Source organism: Sorex fumeus, unplaced genomic scaffold (assembly GCF_029834395.1).
Source record: "Sorex fumeus unplaced genomic scaffold, SorFum_2.1 ptg000078l, whole genome shotgun sequence".
NCBI lineage: Eukaryota > Metazoa > Chordata > Mammalia > Eulipotyphla > Soricidae > Sorex > Sorex fumeus.
In genome coordinates this window covers 4021299-4035438 of record NW_026606135.1, presented here as the reverse complement: position 1 = coordinate 4035438, position 14140 = coordinate 4021299, and the positions used below count along the sequence as shown (strand labels likewise).

The 14140-nt window shown below is 41.2% G+C and overlaps 1 protein-coding gene across 1 annotated transcript in view; it reads left to right on the top strand.

Annotated features, from left to right (window-relative positions):
- Positions 1 to 14140, top strand: part of FRMPD2 (FERM and PDZ domain containing 2) — a 106066-nt gene that overhangs the window by 43710 nt on the left and 48216 nt on the right. The window contains exons 13-14 of the mRNA XM_056130435.1: positions 5393 to 5548; positions 8830 to 9018. Of these exons, the coding sequence (XP_055986410.1) occupies positions 5393 to 5548; positions 8830 to 9018 (345 nt within the window). The remainder of the gene's footprint in view (positions 1 to 5392; positions 5549 to 8829; positions 9019 to 14140) is intronic.

The window sequence follows — 14140 nt, the reverse complement described above, 5'->3', positions numbered from 1 at the left end:
CAAAGTAGGGATGGATGATACTAATATATTTATTTACTTAATTAAGACTATATTTATTTACTTAATTAAGACTCAAAATAACATGCTACAGTGCTACTGGTCTCTAGAGTCTTAATATAAGGAAACCCTCGCTCCATGCTCTATACCCTTCTCTGCATCTTCCTTTCACCCTTTGTCTTGCAGAGGTGATTACTTATTGTGTTCATGATAGCAACTGACAGAAAATAAAACTGAGTAGTTTGAAGTATGTAATTTCAAAACATGCAATCCATTGGCTCTTAAAACTGAAGTGCCCATGTCCTCCTGCCCGTTGGGTAAATATCTGGTCATGTCAGAGATGATATTGGCTCTGCCCCCTGCACTGGAGACCTAACCACTGCTGAGAGTTTTCTGGGAGCAAGGCGTCGAATAATGTCAGCTGGATTTCGATTTCCTGAGTCGCTAGGGTCTGCTCTCCTCAGGTTCATCTTCAGTCATTTCTCTATTGTACCCCATAGGGGGCAACGCAACTTCAAGTGGAAAATGCCATGAGAATCCTGGGGGTTCTTGTTAGTTCTGGTAGGATCATGTGCTTACTCTAAGCCAATCGCTGTGCAGAGAGATGCCATGTTCTGATAAGTTTGACTCAAGTCACACAGACACACAATTGCACTTATAGCATTCACACTCACAAGAGAGAGGAGGAAGACTCCCATTTCCAGAAAGAAGGGAAATGGTCACACGTGGCCAAATATGTCTTTCTACCATCACTGTATACTTAGTGGTAAGAATGTGACATGCCTGATGAGCCATGTTTGTCAAGTTTGGCTAAAGTTCTGAGTGCTGAGTCATTGGGTTTTACCTTGTATTGTAGGTTAAATTGTGGTCTCCCCAAATTCACATGTTCAATCCCTAACACCCAGAACTGAGGAATGTGATGTATTTGGTTTTGGTCACAGTCACGGTCCTCCCGTTGTTCATTGATTTGCTCGAGTGGGCTCAGTAACGTCTCCATCATGAGACTTGCTGTTACTGTGTTTGGCATATTGAGTACGTCATGGGTAGCTTGCCAGGCTCTGCCGTGCGGGCGAGATACTCTCGGTAGCTTGCCGGGCTCTCCGAGAGGGGCGGAGGAGTTGAACTCGGGCCAGCCATGTTGGCTGCGTGCAAAGCTGCCTGGGCGGACCAGTCTTCTAGAATTGTTTCCTAAACTTCTTCACATGGCACATCCCTTGACATCTATACGGCCCAGTCACTGCTTACACTGTGTCCACATCTACCACTGCTGGGGTCCTTAGTCATAGGACCAGTTCCCTCTTGTTTTCATTGCTGCATCTGGGCATCTTGGGAGGAGATGGGCCCAGACCTTAGGACAGTGCACTAAGTCAGAGGTACTCCAGTGAATTAGTCAATCCCCTTCCTGCAGCTTCTAGTTTAATTTTCCGTATAGTTTGGGGAGGGGAGGGTGGCTCCCAGAAGAATTGTTAGATCTTAGGAGCAAGCTCCATGGTGCAGAGGAGTTAACCTGGGATTGGACTCGCATAAAATAAACCTAAACTTTGCTTCTTTCGGTGAGTAGCTACATGATCCTGATCACATCTTTTAGATCCTTGGGTGTTTCAACTGCAAACTGTCAACAGCAGCATTTTACTATTGAGATTGCAGAGGGGCTGGAAAGGTGGATGGTGAAAATGCACCTTGTAACTGCTATTTGCAAGCAACCCTTTCTCCTCCATCAGAACTAGAAGTGCTTTAGTATAGAGAGACACAGAGACTACCTTTGCAGCCTGTGATTCAGACACATAATATTCAAACTTAGGCCTAATTTTACTTGAAAATTCCAGGTAGGTCTACTAATGGCAGCCAGAGGTCCTGAGTAAGACCTGGATACAGGCCCACATATTTTCCATTTGCTCTACAAGCTCCAGGAGTCTGTATTCATCGATCAGTGCCCCCTTTTAGCAACGCTGCACACCTTACCAGCTTTTACTGTCCACTCAGCTCCTGCCTCCACCTCATTCTCCACTCTTCCTCCCCAGCTCCTCTCCAGCTCCTGATCAGCCTTTTAACCTTCCCCACTGTGCTGGGAACCACAGAGGTTCTGAGGTTCTCTCTGCCGTTCCCTTACACTCTCTCACCTCCCTGGTTTTCCCCTTTCTTCAGTACATGAAGGTAACAGATGATACAAGCCTCTTCATTTGTGCATGCACTCACCCGGTCGTAATTTGTGAAGGGCCTGATCCATGCTCGGCATCATCTAAGCCTTGTGTCAGTGCTGTAAAGACTTTGTGATTTCCATTTGCAGGGGGAGGTGGGACAAGAGGAGAGCCCCTCCCACAGTCTGTGTCTTTCAGTGGGCAGGGGGAAGCTGGCCCATCCAGCACACGGAAGATACCTCACTGCAGCCCTAGCTTAATCAACTGTGGGGGTCGCTGCCAGTGAGATGTGAAAGAAACACAGGGAGCCCTCCCAAGGGGCTTGTATTTTGTTTGCTAACTGGTTCTGGTGCTGGAAAAAGAAATAATTTAGAAACCATTGTAGTGAAAGATTGGGATCCACTGAAGAATTCTAAGCAGGGAAGTGACATGATTACATTTGCATTTTAAAAGGGAGACAAAGACAATTCGGCATAAAAATAAATCTGCTTAATTACATCATTGCATCCTAACAACTTTCCTTTGGGCACATTCTTTTCCAGCTTTTGATCACATGCAGGGATTTTAAAACCGTTGTAAACATCACTGCATTAGATATGCATCCTGCATTCTCCCTAAGTGGTATATGCCTTCCTGTGACCTTCCTATTGACCATTTGGGATGGCTAGTCCTTAGCCATGGTTGTTTGATGCTGAGAATCACCTAAAAGTGCCAAATAAGTGGTAACTACTGTTATCATTGCAGTTGCTTCTGATCTTGTTTTTTTTTTTTTTTTTTAAAATAAATGATGTAGGAACAAATGTTTGTGCTGGGACTTCTGTAGTTTGTGTTGACTTTTTCTTTTGTACATATTCCTAATAATAAGAGTCTGTTTGATAAACACAATCTTTCTAAAGCCATTTTATGTTCACAGTAGAGTTGATTGTATGGTACAGAGAGATAGCCTGCTACCCCCTTCACCTCACTCATACATGTCTTCCTTGCTATCAACATTCCCCAACAGAAAATACACTTATTTATGATTCATGAACCTATAGTGATACTAGTGATACATTTTTTTTTTGGCATTTTGACTTTTTTGCTTTTTGGGTCACACCCGGCGATACACAGGGGTTACTCCAGGTTAATACACTCAGGACTTACTCCTGGCGGTGCTCAGGGGACCATATGGGATGCTGGGAATTGAACCCAGATTGGCTGTGTGCAAGGCAAATGCCTAGCCGCTGTGCTATCGCTCCAGCCCCAACATATAGCCTTTTTCTTTCCTTTTTTTTTTTTAAACATGCTTTTCTGGCTCTAACTTCTTTTTTCTTTTCTGGGTCATACCCAGTGTTGCTCAGGGGTTACTTTTGGCTCTGTACTAAGGAATTACTCCTGGCAGTGCCTCAGGGGACCATATGGAATGGCAGGGAACTCGGTGGATCGGCTGCGTGCAAGGCAAATGCCCTAGCCACTGTACTATCCCTCACTGAAAGCCTTGCACCATATTTCCATGGCTTGATATTTAATTTCTATCCAGTATACTAAATAACATTCCATTGACTATCTGGTGTACCATAGTTTTTTAAAAAACATCTATTTACCCATTGAAGGACATCTTTTTCTCCTAAGTTTGGGCAATTATAAGTAAAGGCACTATACATGTTGATGTGCAGGTTTTTATATGAACATATATTTTCAGCTAATTTGGATAAATCCCAAGGAACTCAATTGCTGGATAGTATGGTAGTAGTATGTTTAATTTTGTAAGAAATTGTCAATTGGCATCTATTTTGCATTTCTGTCAGCAATGACTGTGAGTTCCTATTGCTTCATGTCCTCTCCAGCACTGGGGGTATTGGTGTTCTGGCTTTGACCATTTTAACAGACATTCTTGATACTTTTTAATGCACTAGATGGCTGAAATATTTCTTTTGTTTTTCTGACATGAAATCAGTACCATTTTGGCCAGGCTTGTGCTGGAGAATTCTTAGTTCTGTCCACATAGGAATAGTCTCATGCCATGTTGAAAACTTGGGAATCTGGCTGTTCCTTCCAAATCCCTATCAGGCTTAATTGCTTATCCCAAGATGGCCATATTCTCTTACCTTTTAGCTGCCTTCCTCAAGGTTCATTGCACTCACCTATGGGAAAATGTCTTGCTCAGAATGCCTGAGACCTGGGTGATTAAGAAATATGAGGGCTAGGTCAATTTCTTTCTTTCTTTCTTTCTTTCTTTCTTTCTTTCTTTCTTTCTTTCTTTCTTGCTTGCTTGCTTGCTTGCTTTATTGGGTCACACCCAGCAATGCATAGGGGTTATTCCTGGCTTTGCACACAGGAATTACTCCTGGCAGTGGTTAAGGGACCATATGGAATGCTGGAAATCGAACCTAGGTTGGCCACATGCAAGGCAAATGCCCTACCCACTTACTATCACTCCAGCCCCCTAGGTTAATTTCTTGTTCTGCAAGTCCTGTTTTCTTCATTCCGAGTGGAGGACCCTGAGATGCCTCGTGCAGAGCTTTCTGCTTCAGCGTCTGTATGGGGAACACAGCACCAGGTAGCTAGTGATAAAGGGTCTATCCTCGGCCTCCTTAAAGAGTAAGAATTAATGACAGTTCAGATTCAGGGTAGGGTGGTAGTGTCATATGCCCCCTCATTCAGGGAGCAATCTGTTGATTGTCTTCTTGTAGAGAGTTGGTGTTCTAGTCAAGATCTCTTGTGTAAGTGGAGACAGTGAATGAGGGGCAGATGCAGGTAAAAATGTTAAATTGTGAAAACAAAATTTTAGGACCAGGGATTTTCTGTATTTCTTGGGAAATGGCATGAAATAAGGAATATGTGAAGACTTTGGGTGAACCATCCAGTTTTTGCCACTTACAGGTAAAATCTGGGTGGCTTGAACTTGATCATGTTAAATAATTTCCATCCATGATTCCATCCATTTTGTTCATGTGGTAGTAGTAATGTCAGTTTCTTAAGATCCCAGTTCTGCTCAGCCCACGAGGATGAGAAGTGCTTTGTGGTCTGAGGAGAATTTGGAATTCAAAAAGAGATCTAAAGTAGGTATCTTATCCTTCTCTCTACTACTTATATCATGCAGCTTGACTCCATTGAAATCAAAAAGTGATTGGAGTCAAAAAGTGATACTGGATGGGTAATTCAAAAGAGCATCTTTTCCCTGTGTCCCTGATGAGGAGCCTAATCTAGCCTGCAGACTTCTGTTGTGATCTGAGTCCCTAAAAATGCAGCCCTTATATTTTGCATCTTATTTCCAGCAGGTAGAGAGTAAAGCCTATTTTCGAGCTGAAGATTACATCCCAGCCAGTCTGATTGAGAGGATGCCCATACACCAGGTGCAAGTCCAAGTGTCAGAGATGCATCGTCTCAGTCCTGTGCTCTGGGGAGAAGATGCTGAGCTGGAGTTCTTGAGGGTGAGGCCTCCATACCTGGGAGATGGGTGCTGATGTTCAGGGAGCACAGTCCAGACCCTCTAGGGGAGATTTCTCTGGCGTCCAGATGTGTGGCTCAGACTCATCTGAGATTTGAGCAAGGAACTAAAAGCTCCAGCAGCATCACCTCATGGGGCTAAGAAGCTGCTGGAAGCAGATGGCGTTGTAAATGGTTCCTAAATGTGGTTTAGTGGATTGAAGTGGTTATGGTAGGGCCTTTCTTCTACCATGAAACTCCTAGTCAACTTTCTGGGAGCAGGAAGACCGCATTTCTCAGATGACATGGGGAAAGAACTAAAGTGCAAAATGCGGCATGAGTCCACTGCACAACATTGTAAGACCCCAAATATGGAGTCCTCTAGGTTCTTTCCTTTGGATAGTACATGATGTGGTTCATGCATACAGGTAAACATTGTTCCACGGTATCTTTATCCTACAAAGCATCTCTTTTATCCCCTGGAGCAAGATGTGTGACCCTTATTTTTGGAGAAAAATTCGTGACCATGCTTTTGGGCACACAGTAAGCCTCCAATAGGCTTTGCTCACGTTAAGACATAGACCTGTGTTGGACCAAGTACTGAGGAGATGGAGGTAGGAAGGAGATGATTGTTGCTTCTAGGGAGTTTCAAGTCTCATGGAGAGGCAGACAGGTGCCTAGAAGTATGCAGCATTGCATATTTGTGCCACGATAATAGTACTAGTTACTCAAGATGGGAGGGAGTGGCTGCTCTGCTCATATGGATGAAGATGGGGTATATGGGAAGAGGTCCCCAGATTACACAGGGCAGGAAGTTTACATGGAGCATTGAAGGTGGGAAGAAGATTAAAAAGGAAGATCCAGGATTTACACATTTTTCTATACAAGAGTCTCCAAACATGGATAGAAACTGTATGTGTTTTATTGCTTTTAGTAGAGACAGACTTTTGAAAGCAGAGCTTTCCAGGTGAGGTCTAGTTTTTTTGGAGGTAGTGATGATTACTTAGTAAAATTGTTCAGACACTTAGCACAATGTGAACAAGTGAGAATTTTATATGAGAATCTCTGGGAGAAATGCACTCATTACACTCCATAATCCAGGCTTGGAAAATGTTCCCTGTCAAGAGGAAACAACATTCCCTTGACAAGGGACACGTGGGGACTTCCAAGTCATCAATGTGTTTGTGATGGAGAGTAAGCACAGAATCCCAGGCAAGGAGAGCCAAGGAGGCTGAGCTTACTCTGCTTCTCCCTTCCCTGGTTGGATGATGAGAAAGGCCAAGGAAGCTCCTATCTATGTAGCAAAAATATAAACAGTTTTTTCTTTGATATTTGATAAAATTACTAAAAATACTGAATATATTTGATTTTATTTGCATAGGATTTTTATCAGTTTCAAGGAACACTGGACTTTGATGGTTTCCCTTGGCTGCTGGTTTTGCTGTTTTTTTTTTATGTGTTGTCCCTGGTGCCGTCTTGATCAAGAGGGACTTGGTGACCCCTGGGTGGGCCTCTTGTGATCATACAGCAAATGTCTCTTAGATCACATAATTTCCCTGTCATTTGTAAAAGTAAATATGTGCCTGTGATTGTGCCTTGTGCAGAGAATTCAATTATATTTTGATGTATTCATCCTTCACTCTTTATTATATGCATTCCCATGTGTACATGCATATATATTTAAAATTGGATTTATATTATACATGCAGTCTTGTACATTTTTATAATCACATATCACTAAAATCTTGACGCTTTTAAGGCAACACATGGTGTGCCCTGTTTTTTCCCCCCTTAATATCCCCTTGTTTTTAAATATGAGATTATTATAAAGAATACTAAGATCAACATTTAGCTGCATTTCTATTTCATTCCTTAGAGATAGACTTTTATAGGTGGAACTGTAGAACCAAAGGTTATAAGCATTTTACATACTATTGATATGTAGTGCGAAGACTTTCTGTGTCTTTCTTGACTGCTCTGCAGGATGTAAGTGTTCAGAGGAACCCTGACTCCTCAGAATACATCTTAGAGCCCTTTCCCCTATGAACAGACATTGGATGATTTAATTACAGCTCCCTGTAGTTCTGCTTTTTCATGATCAGATGGCGCCTGTTGGCCTCCAATTCACTGATAACTAATTCTGCTAGTTCATCATCTCATGCTAGGAATCTTGGCAGAATTCCAGATTGGGTAACACTGAATAGAATACCTTGTCTGAAAGATTCACAACTATATTAACATATCAGTCCCATAACATCCTGTTTATAATTAACTCGATGTTTTTCAAACTTTCTAGGCTATTAAACATTTTCCTACATAACTAAAGATTGCTATTTTCTGCTAAAATCTTTCTTGTCTTTAAAAATTTTGCTGTTGAAATCATACTGGTAACATCCTGTATTTCTTTCCACTTAATATTATAACCTATGCCTTTTAGATAGTTACAATTACTTTATAAATATTATTTGTAAAGGCAGATAGATAATTAATTTGCAGCTGGTATAGCCATTATGGAATCATTAAACTTTAAGAGCTTGTTCCCTTAACCCATGGGGCTATGAAAAATGTTTTCTGAATTATTTTTTATTAAAAACACTGTGATTTGAAAAGTTGTTCATTATACAGTTGTTTCAAGCATTTAGTGTTCCATCACTGTCAGTGTGACCTTCCCTCCACCAATATTTCCAGTTTCCTTACCAATCCCAACCTGTCCCTTTAGGCACACAACAAATTTAGTTATATTACTTATTCCAACAAAACTTTAAGGAATGCAAATAGAATGATCAGAAAATAAATCAGTAAGGGCCAATTTGTGATTATTATATGGAAGATAGGTTTCTCTGACTGGGTCTCAGTTTTTCCATCTGTAAAATAAAAGGGTAGGGGCTGCTAAAACTGCAGTAGACCTTGATGAGCATAATAAAAGGAATTTCTTACCTTCTGATGGTCTGGAAGACTCTAAATCCTTAAACCGTGTTTGTAAGATTATCACTTTACTGTACTATTTTCAGAATAGCTATGTTCCATGTATTGGTTTTATTTTAGGTACTCCATGGGGAAAAGAAAAGATTCCTTCAGTTGATAAAATATAAAAGTGTTATCATATCAGAGATGTGGAGAAATTCTGTAGCAAGATTTGTTTAAATCAGAGTTTCTATAACTTATTAGGAGATCCTATTTTTTTTAAAAAAAAATTTGAAGATGATTTTCTATGGAATTGTTTGAAACCTTTTATCTTGGTGTGCCTGTCTTCTCTAGTTGGGCTTCTAATTGGTTTTCCATCTAGGTCACTCAGCAGCTTCCGGAATATGGAGTGCTGATTCACCGAGTTCTCCCAGACAAGGCGAGGCCTGAAGGGGTGAAGATGGCCTTGGGGATCTGTGCCGAGAGTGTCATAGTCTACAAAGTGAAAAATGATAGCAGAATTGCAACTATACGGTTCCAGTGGAGAGAAATTGGGAAGATTTCAACATATGTGAGTGTCTCTCAGTTGATGAATGACCCATCCTTCACTTTCCTTTGATCTGCTGTCCCTTGGTGAGAGCAATGGGGTGGGTGATCTGCCCCTGACCTGAGAAGCCACAACCTGTTTTCTACTGGTGACCCTGAGGTACAGTAGCCTGTTTGGAAGAAGACTGCAGGGATGTGAGTACCGGGAGTTTACTGCTTCCCTGCCGTCTCTCTCCTGGCATCTCCCTCTGGCTCCCACTGAACAGCCATCAGTCTGTAGGACCACATTTCCCTTGTGAGCAAAAGAATCCATCCATGTGGAGATCTAGATCAAGAATGGGAGATAGGAGAGGAATAGGCATTAGACTTAAAGGAGAATTTGTGAGGTTTTGAAATTTTTTTCTGTGTTTTAATTTTCCCTGGGTGTACAGTATACCAAGGCAACTGACCTGTCTTCTATTAGTTCAGGTATGATATGGCACCTTGGGGATGGCAAGTTTTTGAGAGACATTGAAAGTTTAAAAAAGTCTAAAGACTTTATTAATTTTATTTTTAAAAATAAAATAAATAAGCACATTTGAAATCCTATAAAACACAATGAGCATGAGCATTTATATTTTTGAATTTAGGGGACTGGAATGATAGCACAGCGGGTAGGGCATTTGCCTTGCATGCAGCCAACCCGGGTTTGAATTCCAGCATCCCATATGGTCCCCTGAGCACTTCCAGGAGTAATTCCTGAGTGCAGAGCCAGAAGTAACCCCTGTGCATTGCCAGGTGTGACCCAAAAAGCAATATATATATATATATTTATTTTTAATTTAGGTACTTTTTTGCATTGACAATGTCTCCAAGGCAGGCTGCTGACCTCTCTGCCCTCTGCCTGACTGCGGGCAACTCTGTCACTGCACTTACTTCAGAGATGATTTCATTATAAATTATGTAGTTATTCATCATGTGATCTATGAAATGATTTAGTTTTTCTTTCTATTTGGTTTTTTGATCTCTTCTTATAGTTTTATCCATGAAATCTTTTGTGTTTAACATAAAAATTATTCTCTGGTGTTAGAGTTTCCAAAGTAGACTAGAATTGGTTTTTATTCATTTTCTCAAAATTTTTAAAAACTTTTTTATCATGGCTGTTAAAATTAAATATTGTTAAGATGTGATTTTTGGTGGACTGAAAAATTAGTGATCTCTTTGCAGTCAGGGAAAAAGTTTACATCTAAAAGTAAATAATAATTGAACATAATTTAATTCAGTTCATTAATATGACCTTTATACTATCATAAAATACTTTTCTCCAAATATTTTTTACTATAACTAAGTAAATAATATTTCCATTTTTGAAATATTTTAGAATTTTAATGACTTTGAATTACTATAACTTAACTGAAAGAACATTTAAAGAATTTATACTATTGTTTTACTCCCTATTTTCTTTCCTTTTTTTGAGGGGGGGTGCAAACTGCTAAGGGCTTTCTTCTAACTCTGCAGTTAGGAATCACTCCTGGCAGGGCTCAGTGGACCATATAGGGTGCTGAGGATGGAACCCAGGTCAGCACATGCAGAGTAAGTGGCTCACCCACTATAATATTTCTCCAGCCCTCCTCAGTTTCTTTATGTCAAGTTTAGTTGTTCAAATATATAACCTCTATCGTTAACTCTTCAGAAATTTTACTGTGATTTGCTTTAAAACATGAATAGAAATAGGTAGCTTAAAAAGGAATTTTGAGAGGCTGGGAGTTAGTACAATGTGTAAGGCACTCTTCTTGGGTTTGATTTCCAGTTCCATATGGTCCTCTGAGCACCAGTGAATGTGGCCCAGGAGGGCCTTTAAGTAAATCCCTTATATTTAAATCCCTGCACTTCTTGGTTGGCCCTGGTATTTTTACGTGATAGGGCATGAATAGCACTGCATCCTCTGACCCTTGCATTGAATTGCTTACCAGGTAGGCGGTGAATTACTGGTGGGATTCCTGGATCAAGCACTGTTTGAGTCTCTTCCCCCACCCCTAACCCTCCTCCAGAAAAACGAAATTTTGAAAAATAGAACTATTTGAAGTCACTAAATTGGATAAGCCCTTTAAGTAAATCCCTTATATTTAAGTGGGTTTAGTTTTTGTAAATTACCACCCCCACCAAAAACTATTTTTTGATTAAAACTGGAAAAGCTTAGGTAACTCATGGTAACCTAATTCTTAGGTTACTCAATGGTAAACTGAGTAGCATTTTAAAAGAACCAAACATCACTAATTAGGATGTCTACTTTGCCTTTTTTTTTTGTTTGGGGGCCACACCCTGAGATGTTCAGTGGTTACTCCTGTCTCTGTACTCAGGAATTAATCCTGGAGGTGCTTGGGGGAACCATCTGGGATGCCGGGTATCAAACTTGGGTTGGCCATGTGCAAGGCAAGTGCCTTGCCTTCCCCACTGGCCTATCACTCCAGCCCCCTAGTTGGAATCTCTATGACTGAGAATCTCTATGACTTTTTATTCAGCACTAATGTATTTTTTTATTGCGTGAGTGAAGTCACAAGTTGCTTGTCACCATCATTTTCTTGCACAGAAAATGCCTTGAACTTTTCATGCTTCTGCAAGCACAAAATGAGGAAATCCAGAACAATATGAGCATGAGCTCAGGAAGCTGTTTTCAAATTTGCCTAATTAATGGAGGAAGCCAAAATTCTTCAAGCAATTACAGATCATTGATTTTACCAGTCTGCAGGGACATAGCAAGGGAAATAGAGAAAAATGCTGTTTCCTAAGAATAGGATTTGTAGATGCATCGGAAACCTGTCATGACAGAGACTAAGTCAGTTTAGAAGACTATTCAATCTTCTATGTCTCTGTTGAAGAATATACTATATTAGTAATTGTTTTGGATATTAACAGTAATTAAAATGACTGAAGAGGAGAGCAGGGTTAATAAAAATGAGGAAACATTCAAATGAAAATGCTTTCTTTCATGAAAAGAAGAATTCAAAGTCCCAAACACAAGCCATAGCATGAAAATGAATATTTAGAACTAGAAATCACCAACACTTGTGAATCTTAAGAGTTGAACAAAATACCACAAAACTGCAGAAGTCAAAAGATAATATTATAATTTATCAATTCTATAAATGTTAATTTTCTTTCTCCTTTTTGGTGGTTGATACTCATTGCTTTTCTATATGATGTCACTTTTATACTATCATTACCTCTTGAGAGGATAAAAACATAATTCAATCTTTCTTCTAGTATAGCTGATTGGAAGTTGCTTTTATTATTAATAACATGCACAAAATATGCAGGTTGGCATGGAGAAATTTTAGCTTTTTGTAGTACTCCTGCAAGTTTCTATGCTCTGTATGAAGAAAATTGAATAAATTCTCATAAAGAAGATGAATATTGTGTAGTGTCCTGACAATGTAGTTCACTGAACTATCTCATATCATCTGGAGGAGACAGCATTTGTATACAATTGGGAGGTTTTTTTTTTTTGTAGGAGTACTGCTATTTATTCAGCCACTGATTAGCTGATTGAATTGGGCATGAACTCCACCTTACTTTTTTTTTCTCATTTTTTACTTGATCACTTGATCACTTGACTTCCCATTAATCATCGATTTGCTCGAGCAGGCGCCAGTAACGTCTCCATTTGTCCCTGTCGCGTGCTAGTGTAGCCCAATGGCGTCTGTTCACTCTAGGAACATGAAGAGCCTCAAACCGATTGTTCATGATCTTGATGAAGAAGTCTGACCATCTGGTAGGTAGGCAGCCACAAGATCTTTTGACATCCCGTGGAATCCAGTCGGTAACAGCTCTAGTCCAGCGGTCGTCTTTAATTCTTATTACGTGACCAGCCCATCTGATTTTTGACACCTTGGCAAACGAGACAGCGTCCCTGATTCTTGATCATTGACAGATGTTGGAACTCCAGAGTCTTTCTCTCATTTGAGTGAAACGTGATATTCCAAGCATAGCTCTTTCTATTCTTCTTTGGGAGACCTGAATAGCGTTCTCATCCTGTTTGCGTAGGGCCCAGGTCTCTGAGGCGTATGTTAATGCAGGAAGAACAGTGGAATCAAAGAGATGTGCCCGGAGCCGGAGGTTCTTCATCCTCTTAGCTATTTCTTCGATGCTCTTGAAGGCGTTTCAAACCGCTCTCTTCCTCCGCTCTCTTCTTCCTGCTCTCTTTCTCTCTTCCTCATTTTTTACAATTTTATTTATTGAATCACCGTGAGAGCAGTTACAAAGCTTTCGGGTCTAAGTCTTGGTCATGCAATGAAACACCCGTACTTTCACCAGTGCCCATTCTCCACCACCAAAAACCCCAGTATACCCCTATCCCACATCCTCCCCCTACCTGTGGGGCAGATGATTTCCACATTACTCTCTCTCTACTTTGATCACATTCAATATTTCGTCACCAGACCCACCATTATTATTTGAGATTTTACCCCAACACTCAGATCTGCTGAAAAGGCAACAGTAGACAATTTGTGTTCTATTGCTGGTTATGAATAACATATGATGTCGCATGGCTGCAGTAGGGCCATCTGATTTTGAAATTCTGAAATTTTAACACTTAAATCTGGAGGGCTTTCTGCCAAAAGCCACTGGGTTTCGAGATTTGCTCCTGAGTTTCTGGAATCATGGCCGTTGAGCAGCTTGATCAGGAGCCAGAGAGGTCGTTCATGGGCGATGACTTGGGGTCTCATTGGGGTCGGAAGGACAGGCCTGGGTCCCCCCCCCCCCCCCCCATCCCATAGGCCCAGCAAGTTATGTCACTGCGGGCCCAAGCGTGACTGTCCAATGGACTCTGGAGGATGACGGCCACCAACCCGCCAAGACGGAGCAGGCAGAATGACAACACCCTTTCCTCCCTGGGGTGGCCTGGCGACAGTAACGTACTGTGGGGTCCAGATGCATTTCTGCCAAAAGCCTCTGGGTTTTGAGATTTGTTTCTGAGTCTCTGGGATTATGGCCGTTAAGGAGCCTGATCAGGAGCCAGAGAGTCCGTTCGTGGGCCATGACTTGGGGTCTCATTGGGGTGGGGAGGACAGGACCGGCTCCATCCCCATCCCGTGAGGCCCTGCGTGTCTCATCACTGGGGACCCAAACCTGACTGTCCAGTGGCCTCTGAAGGATGGCGGCCACTG